At 47.1% G+C, this 16,149-nt stretch overlaps 3 protein-coding genes across 3 annotated transcripts; all 3 read right to left on the bottom strand.

Annotated features, from left to right (window-relative positions):
• Positions 1-2,710: 2,710 nt before the first annotated feature.
• On the bottom strand, positions 2,711-3,607 carry LOC120895540 (exosome complex component RRP46). Its single transcript, XM_040299026.1, has 3 exons — positions 3,431-3,607; positions 3,131-3,366; positions 2,711-3,065 (listed from the first exon to the last, which is right to left on the bottom strand). The coding sequence occupies exons 1-3, from the start codon at positions 3,537-3,539 to the stop codon at positions 2,730-2,732; spliced, it is 681 nt and encodes a 226-aa protein (XP_040154960.1). The 5' UTR covers positions 3,540-3,607; the 3' UTR covers positions 2,711-2,729.
• A 456-nt stretch (positions 3,608-4,063) lies between these two features.
• Positions 4,064-12,548, bottom strand: LOC120894120 (neuroendocrine convertase 2). Its single transcript, XM_040296504.1, has 11 exons — positions 11,724-12,548; positions 11,300-11,407; positions 8,686-8,944; positions 8,564-8,601; positions 8,388-8,464; positions 7,828-8,305; positions 7,627-7,727; positions 7,326-7,559; positions 7,089-7,253; positions 5,749-5,866; positions 4,064-5,425 (listed from the first exon to the last, which is right to left on the bottom strand). The coding sequence occupies exons 1-11, from the start codon at positions 11,949-11,951 to the stop codon at positions 5,264-5,266; spliced, it is 1,968 nt and encodes a 655-aa protein (XP_040152438.1). The 5' UTR covers positions 11,952-12,548; the 3' UTR covers positions 4,064-5,263.
• A 1,089-nt stretch (positions 12,549-13,637) lies between these two features.
• Positions 13,638-15,422, bottom strand: LOC120894121 (protein YIF1B). The gene is made up of 6 exons (XM_040296505.1): positions 15,283-15,422; positions 15,083-15,211; positions 14,660-15,015; positions 14,450-14,573; positions 14,113-14,375; positions 13,638-14,013 (listed from the first exon to the last, which is right to left on the bottom strand). The coding sequence occupies exons 1-6, from the start codon at positions 15,317-15,319 to the stop codon at positions 13,786-13,788; spliced, it is 1,137 nt and encodes a 378-aa protein (XP_040152439.1). The 5' UTR covers positions 15,320-15,422; the 3' UTR covers positions 13,638-13,785.
• Positions 15,423-16,149: the final 727 nt, after the last annotated feature.

Below are 16,149 nucleotides of genomic sequence, written 5' to 3'. Positions count from 1 at the left end.
TCTCTGCAGTATGAACTGAGCGACTAAGAGCTGAATACTGAATCACAACCGAACCAGTACAGGACAGGGTGGCTGGAAAGCTGATCCGAGCTGCTGCTGCAATCGAGCTGTACAGAGCGCAAACGGTAACGGTGAACTTATTACTAGCAGGCTAAGATTCGTGCAAAATTCTAGTGTATTTGATGTATGTGCATTACTAAAACAAACAAGTAACCCCTCTGCTGCGGACAAAAAAATGGAGGAAAATAAAAGAAAAAGAAAATACGAGCAAAACCCACAACAACACTACTACGTCTAGCTACTACCAGAACCTACTGTCAAGCGCTTTAGTATTATGTGAATATGTGTTTACGAAATCGATCAAACAAAAACAAAAAACAAGCAAAAAAACAAACCATAACAAAACAAGCTAGACAACCAGATAAGATAAGACAACGTCACACGGAAACATGTTGACGTATGGCAGAAAAGAGAAAAGCGAACAGTAAAGCGAAGTGAACAAAAAAATAGAAAAAAGGGAAATGGAAAATACGATACGAAAGATAACAAAAAAATATGAAAGAATAAGAACAAGCACTATCTATTTTCAAACTCGAAAGCAATAATAGCGTCACGCCAATTTTTAAACCCTCAGAATGTCCCCCCCCTCTGCGTGTGACGTGTTTCGGTGTTTTACCCCAACGATATTATGGCCATTCAGGTCAAGGTCAGAAAGACCTTGGTTTTCTTTTCCCTTTTTGCTTCATTGTTTGGTGCTTACTCTGAGCGGGAGTATTATTAAAAGGTAAGTCAGGATTAGGAGCGTGATGGGTTAAGCGCTCGACGAAAGATGAACGACCACGCGTCTCCATCGAGCAGGGAAGCTTGACCGTGTGCTCGAGCAAATCTAGTAGCCAGTGAGTGATCAATACCCGCTGACGCTGTAGAAACAGGGACACTGCATTGAGTAACCATGCAGAATAAGAGCGAGAGAGAGCGCGCGAGAGAGAGAGTTAGAATGGAAAAGAGTAAGCAAAGTATGTATGTATGTGTGTGTGTGTAGGTTTATAGGCACACAGTTGCAAGCAAAGGGTGAGATTTTAATTTCCTTACATATCTTGTCGGTGCGCGAGGATAGGCGCATGTGCGCAGAGTAAACAGAATGGTGGATATTTAAGAAAGTAACAAACAAGTGAAACGTATACTAATCTGATCTCATAGATCCTACCAGTACGTACAAGCGGGGCCCGGGCAGAAGTGTACAATAGTGTGGTTATGTTGCGAAGAGGGAAGCGAATCACTCCGAAGGAGGAGTACGCTGCATGGCGCTAGGTATATGTGTCGTTGTTTCCCTCTACTACCACTGCTACACTACACTCCACTGCGCTGTTCGCACATTGGTAATCATCACCCTCCCCCCCCCCCCCCCCCCATAGAGTAAAGCATAGGACCCCAAAGTTACAAACACACGCGATCCCACTATATACACTCACACGCTAGGTTAAGTGGATAAGTAGATTGATGGTATAACAACAACAACAAAACACACACACACACGCAAAACTGAATGCACACACACTCACCCCCATACCACAATACATTCGCAAAAGGTACGAGGAGCAGTCGTTCCGTAAGTATTTTTAAGTCTCAAAACTCTGTACATTTGGACCGACAGTCTTTGTATGTGTGCGTGTGTGTGTGTGTGTGTGTGGTGAATGGTATTAAGTAAAAAACAAACAAAAAATTATCGAAAGAAAAGAAAAAGGAAGCGTGTGCGGGTGTGTTCCTGCGCAAATTCCTGGTCGAGCGAGCTATTATTTAAAGGAAGGTTTAAAAAAACAATGGAACAGAAAACAATTTGTGTAATGATTGTAATAAAATTGTAGATAAAGTATAAAATTGTATACAAAACCACAGAAAAAGGTAACTTATTGAAAATAAAGTAAATTAATAATAATGCTAATGGTGTACAACCGGTGCATTTGGGGATTCTTGTCCGAAATCAGACTGACCGGTACTCTACGATAAATGGGATGTGGTTAGTAGTTCAAACAGGAATACAACTTTTCATTACTGAGTTTCCTCCTTATCCTTGAAAGATTCATATTTCTATTACAAAATTTCAAATTTCCTATTTCAAATTTCATGTTTCTCTTTTGTGTATTCAAATTTGTCGTTCGAAGTTTCATGTTTCTATCATTTGTTTTGTTAAGTTTTTGTATTTCTTCCTTTTAAGTTTCATACATCTCTTTCAAGGTTTGATATTTATATTGGAATGTTTAGTATTTCTTTTAAGTTTCCCATTTATTTTAATTTATCTAACAATTTTCTGACCATTTCCCACGTAGTTTTAAAACGGTTCCGTGATTTATTTGCATCGTCCCAACATTGTCTAATCAGCAGATTTAAGAAAAAATGGGAATCATTCTATATTGTGGGAATATATTAACAATCAATATTGTGGGATTCGAGAATCGATGGGGAGCAGTCAAACAAATCGTGAGATAAATCCAAAACATAATCGGGAAAAGTCCAAAATCTCTTTGCAAACCCTTTAATGAGACATATGAACCCTTAAATATCACCATATTAGAGGTATCCGGCCACAGAGATTGCCAAAAGGTATTAGTTAGGGTTAGTTAATAGAAATTAACAGTTAGTAAACAGGTGGGGTTCACCATTTCAATCTCACCCAAAATGTCGGATATTATGTTCAGAAAGAAGGTCACGATTAATGATCCACCAATGTATTAACTATCATCTGTGACGACTTTTGTTATGTTTTGCGACACCTTCCGGTAAAAATCGAATATCTTTTCCACCGCTTTCCGGCACACACTCACGACTTGCTCGTACTCCTCGAACGTGAAGCTGCCGTGCACGTACGACGTGACCGTGTTCTTCCCAATGCTATCGAACACAAACGTGAACGAGCTGCGGGCCAGCTTCAGCTGTTTGTGATCGGGATCGAGTATCATTGCACCGTCCTCGGTCATGATGCAGTGTACGGCGGCGACGGTAAAGTTAAGCTCGACTCCACTCGTAATCAGTGCCAGGCAGGACGCATTGATGGAGCAGGCAAGTAGCTGAAAGCGAAACGAAATGATCATTGTGACTGGGCTACAGATATTTAGCGCAACGGGCCACTCACCCCACCCCGATCGGTCATTTCCTGCACATAAATGTAAACGGCACTGCGACAGAACGCGGGCGTCGCGACAACGCGCACAAACGAGCGCTTTATAAGACTCTCCATCAGCCGGTGCTGGATGTCTTCTTGCCCCGCGTTCGAGCGGTACTGAACCTCCAGATGGCAGTTTTCCGATTCGGCATTTTTAAACTTTACCTCGGCGGGACCATTGGCAGCTACCATCACCTGTGTTGCACCTGGAACGAACAAAACAAACGATGATTTGGTGCGACCAATCGAGCAAACCGAACCGCTACATACCTTGTGATAATGCTGCCGAACAGTCCGACCGGGAAAGCACGTTAGTTTCACATACCATCCGCCGTAGGTTGAGCGAATTTGCCATCGTTTTTGTTGAATCCGTAACCATGTTTTCTCGGTGCGCCGCGTTTTGGAGGTTTGTTGTTATGCCGGAACGATGTGTCAAGTAATGTGTATAAACAGATGGGTTTAATCGTGAACTGTATGTCTTTTCTGAGCTTTCTTTGATAGATCACGATTTTGACGTTTTATGCCGCAAACAAGTGAAGGGTGTATTCTACTTTGAACTACACATTTTTTCTAGGCTTTTTGGTCTATTTTAATTAAAAAAATACATTCGAAGTAATACTAAAAATTATATTAACTAATTCTTCTTCCAAATTAAGAGTGTTCTTATTTTATTTATCGTTTCTACATAACCAAACATTTTAGCGGTCATAATTGTTGTATGACAGTTTCGTTCTAGCACTTGCGTGCAATATTTGTTAGAACGCAGCCCAAAACTTTGCGCGTCGTTTGAAATTTGATTCGAGCTGTGGCAAAAGAGGCAAAAATAACGATCAGCGCAAGGTAAACAGCTACTAAATGTTAATCACTAAAATACTGTGAGATATCCTCGGTTCAACATACCACTAGGTGTTCAAATGCATTCCTTTATTTATATTATCAAAGATGAAATTTATTTGTTCACATAATGATTTTAGGGTTGATGTTGATGTTATTGTTCGCACTGTGGTCAAGGGGGTGGTGGGGTATACTACTACTGCCGTCACTTGCTAGTGCTGCCGCTAATGCTGCTGATGCTGCTGCTGCTGCCGCCGCCAGTTCGATTATGTGAGTACAATAGTATACATTTACCCATTTGTTTTGGCGCAACTTGGCCCAAATCGGTACAACGAAATCATCACTTGCTAGATACTTGGTTTTTAGTAAATATAGTTGCATTTGTATTTTATACGTCTATATACAAATCAATACGCTTAGAGGACGAATGATGGAGCTGATACGGAGTAACGGATGGAGCAAAATAGATATTCAAAACAAAAAACTTAACCCAAAATCCCAACAACCCAACGCGGAACTATCGGTAGAATCTTCCTTTGGAAATGTAATATCGGGTGCACTACTCTCTCCACCTATCTCTCTGTCTCTCTGCTATGTATAAATAGACAACAATTGGAACCGGACGGTGTCCATCGCTCGGAACGGTGTGCGCTCCACCACGTTGGGCCTTCCTGTTGCAATCGTTTTCCTTACAGCCCTTCACCTTGTCTCGCTGCCCCGGGAGTGTCCCGGCCCAACCAGACCTAGACCTGAGTGTAGCTAGCTGGGCTAACCGCGAACCGAACGGAAAATGGGATTGGGTTTGTGTTCGGTGCCGCACACACGCACACACCCACACAGTTCACATTTCTTAGACGTCCCACACCCTCCCAGACTGACCCCGGTAGGAGGTTGGTAAGGGTTGGTTAACATGCTGGTTTAAAGTGTTGTTCGTGCTTCCATTGAATTAGATGATGTTGGCAAGCTGCTCTACAAGGTAAGAGATATACAGCTCTTCTCAGCTACCCCTCATGAACATAAATACTACAAACATCCATATGTATAAATATATATATATATCTATGTATATATGTATAGAGATCTATATATGCGCTATGCTGCCATTCCAGGACACCATATACCTTTGGGGCGTACTGGTTGTGTAGAAGGTCTTTATACGTGTCTTAGCAGTGTGGTGTATATATGTGTGCACGTTTGTGGGTTGGTATTTGTGTACGTGTACGTGTGTGTATGTGTGAGAGTGTGAGTTACATTACAGACGGTTACATTTTAATTGCCGTCCTTATCTTCGTGAGCTTTCTTTACAATCGCCAGCTTGGAGTGGGGCGAAGCCGGTGACAGCGTTTGGTACGGCGGGTCCTTGGTACCGTGCAGCACGAGCGAAAACTCCTTGATCCAGCCGGAGCGACTTTCCTGCGAGTTGAAGGTGGCCTGTGCAAAGTGCAAAAGAGGGGGTTAAAAGGGAGCGGTTTGCTAGCATTACAGGAGTTCTCATAGCTGTGGGACACTTTATTGACTCCTTCTAACGTGTAATGTATAGGGGATTGGAATCTACAGCACCCTTGTTGGACCAATCCAATAGAAATTTCCAAGTAGCCTGTCCAAAAAGGGTGCCATAGAGTCCAATTCTCATTATATGACGTTCAATTCCAATTAGAAAAAGCCAAGGAAGTGTCCCACAACTATGAGAACCCCTGGGAAACCCTGTATTTGGGGCAAAGTGTATGCGCGAGGCAATGCCTAGTGTCTCCTACCTCCAACATCCATGTGCCCTGCGGATATTCGCCCCAGGTGTGGGTCGTCATGAACGGCCACTTGGTGAAGCCATCGCGTCGATCATCGTCATTGGCCCGTTTGCTCAGTATCATTGATCTGGTGGGATAGAGCAGCAGTTAAGTATTTCATCATTATTCTTGTAACCAGTGCTACAAAATGTCACTGTCAATGTCACTGTCAATACAAAAATCTGACTGAAACAAAATCCATATCAGCGTCACGCACTCAATTGTGATAAGCAGAGGTGATACTCAAAACGATTGGAGTGATCAATGCATGCTTCGTAAAGGCCGGGCTACATTGATCGTACTCGCAAGTGTAATTTCGATTTTCACTAGCGCATCTGGCGGCGGCTGACCGAAGCATTTTGCCAAACAATTTGGAGCCGCTCCAGAAAATACGTTAATTTTCCATGTTTTTCACTTTAACTGGACTGAGAAAGCTTTGTAATTGATACATAAATATGTTGTGCAAGTATTCCAGCCGTTTTCGCATCGAAAAACGGTTAAAAAACTACTTAAATTTGAGATCCGGCAGGACCATTCTTCCGCCGACAAAAAAAAGCTTCCACCAACCGCCGCCAGATGCGCTAGTGAAAATCGAAATTACACTTGCGAGTACGATCAATGTAGCCCGGCCTTAAAACTTTTGCGACCAACGCTTGCTCAGTCACTTTGTCATAACTTTTTTTTTACTTGTGCTCTGTTCTGCTAAATGTAACTGACTTAGTTATGAAAAATTCCGGTTGAAACAAAATAATGTTAGCGTCACAAGCTCTACTATGATGATCAGAGGTGAAACTCAAACATTTGTTGTGACCATCACATGTTTGGTGACATTTTCAGTCGGTGATCATCCCGATAGTCATGGGAGATATGTGGTGCGTGCGAGTGGTTCCAAGCGACAAAATGAGCAATGTTTCTCACTCTGTTTGACCCGTCAGACCATCAAACCATACAGAACGAGAAAGCAAAATGTCGTGACCAAGTGAGTCACCAAGTATGTGATTGATCCACCAGTCTCACCTCTGACCGTCTTAGTTGTGTACGTGAGCTGATTTGGGTTTCGTTTCAGTCATGAGAGTTGGCGGATGAAATATGGCATTTGGCTCAAGATTTTGCTTGTGACGGCATTAAGCTTAGCTTGTGAGTCAGAGTATCGCGGTTCACTCAAGCACTCGCATATCGTGTTCGGCATGTCATGACGCACTTTCATTGAGTATCAGCAATGAGCATCAATCTAACACGGATATGTTCATTGTTTTCGTTGGCGATGCTCATGACATGTTGCAGCACTGCGTTTGACCACCATACTTTACCTAGTGCCCATCGGCGAGGTGAGGAACAGCTCCAAATCCCCACGTCTGCTGGCGTTCGCCGTGATGACGGCCTGCACATGCTCCAGATAGCGTACCTCCGTGTCGGTTCCCTTGCAAGCGTTCGTCTTAATTGGCAGGTACAGCGAGCCCGACGAAGGTATCCGGCTGAAATGACAGAGCGTCGGTTAGCACAAGCGCAGCTGTGTTGGCCGGCTACTAGCCTCTGCTACTACTCACTGCATCTGGGTGATTGCGCCCGCTTCGCAATGGTAGCGTGGTGGCACCGTTCGCCATTTCTTCGCCAGCGCAACCATCGCACCGGCGTCGAGCACGCCGAACCCGAACAGATGGTTAAACTCCAGCCCGACCCCATTCATCGTCCAGTGGAACCGGTTCTTGGCGTCAAAGAGCGAGTTGCGCTTTGACGTCAGCACGGTCAGATGCTGCATATCGCGCCAGGACAGCGATGGGCTGTGGGAGCAAAGGAAATGTTGGTCAATATTGCATGAAATATACCGAACCCCGAACCGGCACCTACTTTGCTTCCAGTGCGAGGGCAAACACTCCGGCCGCTTCCGGTGCTGCCGCACTCGTGCCCGAGTGTGTCGTTGTACACTTCCCGTACAGGTCCGTCGTAGCCTGTTGCGATGGAAAAGGGAAATAGAATAGAAGCAAAACCGTTATTTACATGCGAACTTGCGAATTTCCCCTTTTGCAGCGTGATTTTCCCCTCACTTACCACACCGGTGTTCGGATCCTTCGCGCCATTGCTGAACGTGCTGGCCAGCGTGGAGCTGCAGCTCTCGTCGTAGTGCGCATTCTGCCCATCGTTGATCGCACTGTTGATCGAGATGGTCCACATGGAGGCGGCATACCCGTCGCAGTTGCAATCGTCCTCCTCGCCCCCGTCACCGGACGCCCACACGTAGATGTTGCCCAGCCCGTTCCGGCCCTCGTTGACGCCCTGCACGATCGCGCGCATCGTCGCGTTCCGCGGGCCGTCCACCGTTTTGCCGTCGTCGGTCGGGCCCCAGGACGCGCTGTAGATGTGGATCTTGTGCGGCTCGTGCCCCATCGAGTTCGCCTCGATCAGATCGGTCATGTACGGCTGGTCCAGCATTCGGATGCCGGCGATCTTCGAATCGTACGCAACGCCCACACCGCAGATGCCGTTGTCCCGGGCGGCGGCTACCTCACCGGCGCACCGTGTGCCATGGCTGAAAAGAAGGGGGGGGGGGAGGAAACAGTGATCAGTTTTAGAGAACTTTCACGCTGCTGTCTTGTCCTATTGTGACGCACCTATTGAACCAATCGTCCGTGTAGCGTGGGTAAGGGAACGGATCGTTGCTGCTAAAATCGTAACTCGCTTCGGCATTCTGTCGGAGAGAGAAAGGAAAATAATCAGAAAATAAAACCCACCCGTCAGTGGCTTAAACCAAAGCCGGAGCAAGCAAAAACCGCTTCGGAATACATACATAATTAAACTTCAGATCCGCGTGCATGTAATCAACGCCTACAGCGGGAAACGAAAGGAAAAACGCATTGAAAATCAGTCTGTGTCCAGGACCTGGGCGAGGGGGACGTCCCGCCTACATACCGTCGTCCATGATGGCGGTGGTAATGTTTTTCCCGGTAATGCCTTGGTCCCACGCAGCCAGCACGTTGAGGTCGAGCTTCGCCTTGCCGCCGTTTTGTCCCGTGTTTTTCAAGTACCACTGGAACGGGAAGTACGGATCGGTCGGCACATTCTCGCCACCGTACCCGGGCGCCTTGTCCGGGATGTAGTTCAGCGGGACGGCATGGCGGAAGCCGCGCTTGACGCGCTTAAATCCGGACTGCTGTATTGCGGTGTGTATCTGCAGGTAGGGAGTGGAGAGAAAATTAAATTCACTTGAGGTAAATCGGAAGAGGAGACAGACGACAGGTAGAGTTAAAAAAAAGGGAAAATATGTTTTGCGATTGCAAATTCTTCGCAAAAGGTGGTTCAGTCCTTCTTCATTCCATTGTTGTCCCAGGAGAGAGGAATGTTTCTTTTTTTCTGCTCAGGATTTCTTTAAACTACGCCAAAGCGCAAGATGGACGCTTCCTCAGCAAACGGCTCCTTACGGTGAGACATTCATCAGGGTTTAAATATCCTTCCGCCTGCGAGCTTTTATGGTGCCATTTTATGGGAGAGTCTTGTGGTCGGTTTTAAGGACACACGGTGGCAAAGTTTATGACGTTTTGTGATTGAATTTATGCAATAACTTTATCCGTTGGAGTTGTGTGACCACCGCCCAAGGTCTCGTTCTTCCCCGCCCGTGTTTGGGGTGCCCAACTACCGGCGTACATGAGGACGACCCCACGAAGCCATCAAGCTTAATAATTAAAAAGATAATGTTATCAGCTGCTACCACCCACACGGATGTGACGTTAATCCACGAAGGGTTATCTGCATATCGATCCGCAGGGCGCAAATGGAGTGATTAGGAGTTATCGTTTTAGTGCCAAAAATGGAACATGCCCACACAGACATGACATACCCAGGAGCTCTCGGGCCATACTCTATAGCCGAGACAGTCTAATTAACGGTTTCCCCTTCCACCCTCTCCTTTAACCACACAACCCCGGCTACTGCTTAGTCTTCCCCCACAAAACTGTCGTCGTCCGCAACAACGTCCATTACGTCAATCGCTCACAGCACGACCGGGAAAAGCGCTGCAATCAACGGCACACGACACGAAAAGTGATTCTCCCGACTCGAAACGACCCCGAAATAACCCCAAAACCGGAGAAGCAGGTTTCATGCATTCCAGTCATATGGCGAAACAGAAGCTTTTTCCATCGCCAGGCCCGGTATTGGGCGGGATTCACGTTTCGTTCGATTGCAGAGATCGGATTTCAGCCAATTTTTACCCCAATCCCCATTTTTCCCCCACGGCTGCATCCTTACAGCACTACCGCGGTGGGTTCACCACCATACTGCTGGGTTCGTGTCGTCTTCATCCGGATCGTGTTCGGTGTAGTGCCTTTATAGGGTTTCTCATAGCTGTGGGACACTTTATTGACTGTTTATTACGTTAAATGAACTTAATGTAATAGGAATTGGACTCTATAGGACCCTTGTTGGACAAATCTAATAAGAATTTCCAAGTAGCCTGTCTAATAAGGGTGGCATAGTGTCCAATTTCCAAGATACATTCCAATTCCCATAGGAAAGAGTCAAGGAAGTGTCCCACAACTATGAGAACCCCCTGGAAAACCCTGTAACCCAGTAGGCAATGCGTGCAAATTACATCCCGCGCAACAGTGAGCACGTTGATCGGCAAAGGATGCGCCACGTGTGCCACACGCTGTACTGCTCGCGCTCGAAATAGATGCATTGCCAAGGGGGAACACCATGGTTACAACAGTATGCGGCAACATGTGTTTGCTTTCGGGGAAAATGAAAATTATGTTTGATTTAATTAGTAAAATATTACTCCAAATTTTAATGTCCTCATTTCCCCTGGTAATAGGATGCTCCAGGGCATCGCCACGTTGTACGTTGATCCTTGCCGTTGCCCAATATGGGTATTACTACCACCGGGAACGACCGCGGCAGGATCCTCAGCGAGCCATAATTGGTGCCATAATTGTAGCAACGGCGCCGAACAAACAGCAAGTGAAGAATAAATTAAGTTTTTCCGACCGACCCTTCTTTTTTAAAGAGGACCGTCCACCTCACACTTGACTGCATCGCATCACCCGCGAAGGACACGCGCACACACACACACACACGCACCCACACAGCTCAACAACATAAAGCATGTTGTGATGAACGACAGCAGCAGCAGCAGCCGCCATGCGACGCGCTGTGTGTGACGTAAATCGGTACGTGGGAAAAGCATCCTTCCGACGCCGGGTGGAAATGGAAGTGAGGGAAGTGAGGAAAATCCATCCGCCATCTTCCCCATCTCGCCGCACACACGTGCGAGGTGGGGTAATAGGGGTAACAACAAAAAGGCACGGAACAAAAAGAGAGAAAGAAACCGAAATGGGGACGATAATGGAAAACAACATAAATATACACACCGAGAGCCGAACTTTGCGGCTGCGTTGTGTGACCCCCATCTCCCCTGTAGCTCCTCCACCGCTCCTCCATGCATCGCCACCTGGTCCCCCCCCCACGGCATACTCCTCTTAACCCTGAGGACGATCCGACTGTGTTCTCATACCCCATGCACACTTACCAGTGGTTCCTTTTTAAGCACACGCGTATGGGAGATGCTTCGCCTGGTGCGTACCAACGGCAGGGTGGTGTGCTTGAAGTGAAACTCCTTACCATTGCTGCCAGGAAGCTGAAAGTACGCGGTGGGAGAGAGAGAGAGAGAAAAACGAATGTTCTCAATCAACACACATACACAGACGAACGTACACTTTTACACTTTTTTTACACTTGTTCACTAAGTGCCACCACGACGGCCATATGTTTTGTATGGGAGCGCGACAAAGCACCAGCTTGCAGCAGAAGGCTCTTCAGCATCGACGATGCCATTCATGCCGCCTTTTTCCATCACAATAAAACCCCTGCCCTCCCCGTTCTCACAAAACACACACACACAAACAACTCCCCAACAAGGACGATGGGTAGAGTTTGTAGTTCGGAATGCTTACCTCGCCCAAATTTTGGAATCCATTCCGCGAGGCAATCTCGTGTACCAGCTGCTTGTCCAGGCTGCGCTTGAACCGCACCAGAAAGGAGCTGGTGAACACGTCGCCCGTCTGATGGCCCCCTGCGCTCTTGGCAGCCGATCCCGGCAGTCCGGTCGCGGCGATGCAGCCAATGCCAAACAGGCAGACCGCCACCACCACCATCAAGTAGGCGAGCTTCTTCACGAACATGGTTGGCGTTGATGCTGTAACTTTTGCCCTTTAAACTCGTATCCTCGGCTGCTCGCGCGTGTCCCCCCTTTCGGTTTTTGTGTGTTTCCGTGCTTCCGGTGCAGGTTTGTTCGGAAGGGCCGCTCCTGCTTCTTCTGCTTCCCGTTACAAAGCACACGCACAGCTACTGATTTGCACTAAACCGAGGCCCCATTTGGCAGGCGCTCTCCGAGCGATGTGCGTCACTTCCCGTACAATCAGCACGAGCACCAGCAGCACTACAACCTCCGTTAAGCCGCCATTGCCTCCGATTGCGTTCGGAGCTGGTGGAGAACTGTTTTCCCTGCTGTGCTTTTAAAATTTTCCAAATGTGCTTTCCTTATCCACACACACACACACACACACACAGACACAGACACGGGCCCGATAAGCGACGGATGTGCGCGGCCAACCTTTCGACACTGAACTAACGAGTGTGGAGGAGATCCGCTTTTCAACGCTGTGCCAGCCTGAATCTCGACTAACTATAACCGAGCCCGACTGCACAGAGAGAGAGAGGGAGAGCGAGTGGGACTAAATTCGGTGTGAATCGACGGCGACGACGTGTGAACCTTTTTTTTTTTTTTGTTGCCACCTTCCTTCTGTGTCGAGAGGCAGCTTTTGTAATTCATGGACTTGTTGGAAAAGTTTCCGTCAACTTTTTTTTGTTTTGCCGTATTTTTTGGCGCAGGCGCACTACAACCCTGCACATGATGTTCCGTATGGTGTGTGTGTGTTGTACCTGTTACTGGCTGCCGGCACTGGGGGAAGGCGGTTGGGAGTGTGGGTTGGCTCGCGCGGAAAGGGAAGCAATCCGCCAGCAGTCCGGCGGCATACACGAACCCAGCGTGCTATCAACCGTTGCCCGTCACACCAGCGCGCACCGCGAGGAGCTGCTGGTGGGCCCAGTGCGGCCCTTTTGCGTTGTGATTTATGAGCACTTTCTATGCTGCCTTCACGTGTATGGGGTGGACCACCCATATATTACTGGCTGAGCTTTTCGGCACAGAAGCGTTTGCAAAGAAGTGCGACCACTTTGCCAAAAGGGTATGGTTTTACTGTGGTGAGGGGTAATACAGGTCCCATTATTGAAGTCGGAGGTGAACGATAAAAGTCACGTCACGTTAGCTAGTGCCGGTAGGAAGAGGGTCACCGAACGGAGGGCTGTGTCTTCAAAGTGTTTAATCCTGCCCTGTGTGTGCCATCCTTGAGCGATTGGGTTTAATTGTCGCCCTGCTTTCACGTATGGGTGTTGCAGCGAGGGTGTCCCTTGGCTATAATAATTAAATTAATATGATTTCTCATTTGACTTTTCTTTCCTTCTTGAAGTTTTTTTCTGTTTATGGAGCGAGAGAGCTTTAACTAGACGTGGGGAGGCTTTGTGCTGTTAAAGTTTGTTGCAAATAAACGTTTACTTAATGGCAGTTGATATAATAATAATAATAGTACCACGGCAATGCGGTGTGCAGAAAGTTTTACTTTTGATGTTTAAACTTAAGCCTTATGGTTCAACGTGCGTTTGCGGCTGCTAACTTTGTGAGTAATATGTTAACATATGTTTTATAGAAAGCTCTTTACAGTAAAACCATTCATAAGGTGATAACGTATTACTGTTTCCCTATCTAATATTGAGAAGAAGAATAAAACAAGTTTCAAATGAAGCTACAATTACAAGACGGCACACTGACAGCCGTACGGGAGTACGTTGCGCATTAAAACAAAATTGACTTACGGTGTTTATTTTCCATTAAATGTTCCACAATAAACAGGCGAATTATCTCATTCGTTACGCAAACCCTCCCGCCTATCAAACCGCCTAAGCACTCGCCACCACCGTATCGGTCACAATCACATGCACGGTAAGCCAGAACGCCAGCACCGGCTGCAGCCCGGTCACGAGAAGCAGAAAATAAAGCTTACGCTTGCGTCCTAGGTTGTGGTCGGTGTGCTGCTGATGCTGCTGCTGCTGCCCGTACGGATCGTACCCGACCGCGCTTTGCGTTTGATCCTGCCCGGACAGTACCTTTGCCTTCATCGTCCGCAGCTGGGATTGGGGGGATTTGAAGAAGCGGAACAGGGGTTTTTTTTATAAGTCGAATTACACTCTAGCCGGCTAAATGCGACTGCCCGCCCGCCTACTTACCAGAAACAGTGCCAACATGGCGGAGGAATAAAACAGTGCCAAATAGTAGCCGGTGCGTTTGAGCAGTATCGTACCGGCGACGGTTACCACGATCGCCGCATACTTGTACCCGCTCAGTGCCAGCAGATCCAACGTGCTCAGCGACGTTGATATGTTCCCTATGTACAGTGTCAGGGTGTAGATGACGATCTCGAAAATGCTGTACGCCAGCGCACTGGACGCCTGGATGCCAAGCTGCTCCGACGAGAATCTGTTCTGCATGCCTGCAAAAAACAAAACGAGACGAGTGTGATTAGCACCACACTCGAGCCATCCTGAGGGCCGTCACGTCGCTTACCCAGTGCAATGCCCGCTAACACGACGTACGTTATGTAGCTCATCGCTGGAATATACATGTCCGGTGCATTGATGTCGTACCGGGGCTGAACCGGATTATCGTGATCGTACTTCATCCCCCAGTCCTGCGAATAACATGAAACTGGTTTTAGGCACTGGTTCTGTCGTGACCCTAAACCTTGCCCCACAAAACGCACACGACCGTTCGTACCTTTTGCAAGAACGGAAAGAAAATAATTTTCAGCTTGTTCACCACGTAGCTGTTGTCGACCGAGAAATAGTACTTCAGCTTCGACATTGGCAAGTACTTCTCGATGTGGCTGTGCACAATCTCCTTGCCCTGGTCGGCCAGCTTCTGACCGTACTGCATGGCCATATCCTGGACGATGGGCTGCTGGAACATGGTGAATTGCCCGCCGCCCAACCCCGGCATCGACGGTGGCTGGCCGGGTTGCCTTGGGCCACCGGTCGGCTGTGGCTGCTGTGGTTGAGGGATGTAGTAGTTTGGCTGCTGCTGCTGCTGGTCCATCGGGAACTGTTGCGGTGCATACTGTGGCTGTCCGTACACTTGAGTAAGGCGAGCAGAGAATTACGAAACAGTAACGCTAATGTAAATTCATCCCCATTCACTCACGATTGTTAGGATCAGCGGGCATGTACTGGTTGGTCGGCATTTGTGATGTCATCTGTTGGTACGGAATGGTGGAACCAATGGCATTCACATCGCTGACTCGTTTGGGCTTCTTCGAGACGGACCGGTGGGCTGCATGTACACAAACGCAAATGCATCCATTAGATTCCGGAAAAGTAGTGCAATGTGGCGTTACAACTTACCCCGTCCATCGGCACCAGCTTGAGCGTTGAAATTCATGACTGCAACCACAGAATTCCCTCCGGATAAGACGATACTTTGGCCACAATCAAGCAAAAGCCAACTTGCCAGTTTTTAACTTGCTGGCTGACGTTTGTCATAATAAAGATCCGTCAACTCGGGTGGAAACCCGCAAGGCAAGGCGAGGGTTTTTGACGTTCGAAAATAGCTGCATCTCGCTCACTTTCTCTAGCCATCCTTGCGACCCGGAATCGTTCGGGTCAACCCGAACGGAACAAGCAGGTTCAGCAGCTGCAAAAAAGCATCGATTCCGATTGGAACGTACTCGACTCCGGAAAATGAATCGTTTGTCGCACCACTAGTTTTAATACGTCCAGAGTAGTATCATGAACAGTAAAAATTTAACGAAAAATTGTTTTAAATTGTGGAAAATGAAAGATTTGATAAACTTAACATGAATTTGCGAAAAGGGTTGGTAGGAGTGCATTTATTTTTTTGGCCATTTAATTTTGCCCACCAACACAATCGCACACCAGCGCGAGCTTTTTGGCGAGCATCTTGAACTCTAAAAAACTTCACAAATACTTACAAAAGGCATTTCCTCCAGCGAGGAAGAATCGCACCGATTTGGAGCGTTGGTGAGCTCGTAAAAACGACAGTACGACAGGTTTTTGGTCAGCGGAATGCGACAGTAGAGTCCATTTGATAGAGATGGGAACAGTTCGGAACAATCCTATCCAATGGAACAAATTCTAACTTCTCATCTCTCGTTCGATTTAAATTTAGCTCACTTCTTTTGCCTCATAGTGGCAATAGCTCGGGGATACGCGTTTATTTTTTAAATTTAGACAGTTCTTGAAGCTAATTTT

Source organism: Anopheles arabiensis, chromosome 2 (assembly GCF_016920715.1).
Source record: "Anopheles arabiensis isolate DONGOLA chromosome 2, AaraD3, whole genome shotgun sequence".
NCBI lineage: Eukaryota > Metazoa > Arthropoda > Insecta > Diptera > Culicidae > Anopheles > Anopheles arabiensis.
This window is presented reverse-complemented; position numbering and strand designations above follow the sequence as displayed.

Excerpts from the sequence above, each read along its gene's own strand:
- LOC120895540 (XM_040299026.1), bottom strand. The coding sequence starts at position 3,539 with ATGGTTACGGATTCAACAAAAACGATGGCAAATTCGCTCAACCTACGG. Across the intron at positions 3,367-3,430 it reads TTCGGCAGCATTATCACAAG|GTGCAACACAGGTGATGGTA; the intron begins GTATGTAGCGGT and ends TGTTCGTTCCAG. Across the intron at positions 3,066-3,130 it reads AAATGACCGATCGGGGTGGG|CTACTTGCCTGCTCCATCAA; the intron begins GTGAGTGGCCCG and ends TTTCGCTTTCAG.
- LOC120894120 (XM_040296504.1), bottom strand. The coding sequence starts at position 11,951 with ATGTTCGTGAAGAAGCTCGCCTACTTGATGGTGGTGGTGGCGGTCTGC. Across the intron at positions 8,465-8,563 it reads CGGATCTGAAGTTTAATTAT|AATGCCGAAGCGAGTTACGA; the intron begins GTATGTATTCCG and ends TCTCTCCGACAG. Across the intron at positions 5,867-7,088 it reads ACCTCGCCGATGGGCACTAG|ATCAATGATACTGAGCAAAC; the intron begins GTAAAGTATGGT and ends CTATCCCACCAG.
- LOC120894121 (XM_040296505.1), bottom strand. The coding sequence starts at position 15,319 with ATGAATTTCAACGCTCAAGCTGGTGCCGATGGACGGG. Across the intron at positions 14,376-14,449 it reads GTTAGCGGGCATTGCACTGG|GCATGCAGAACAGATTCTCG; the intron begins GTAAGCGACGTG and ends TGTTTTTTGCAG. Across the intron at positions 14,014-14,112 it reads CCATGTTGGCACTGTTTCTG|CTGCGGACGATGAAGGCAAA; the intron begins GTAAGTAGGCGG and ends CCCCAATCCCAG.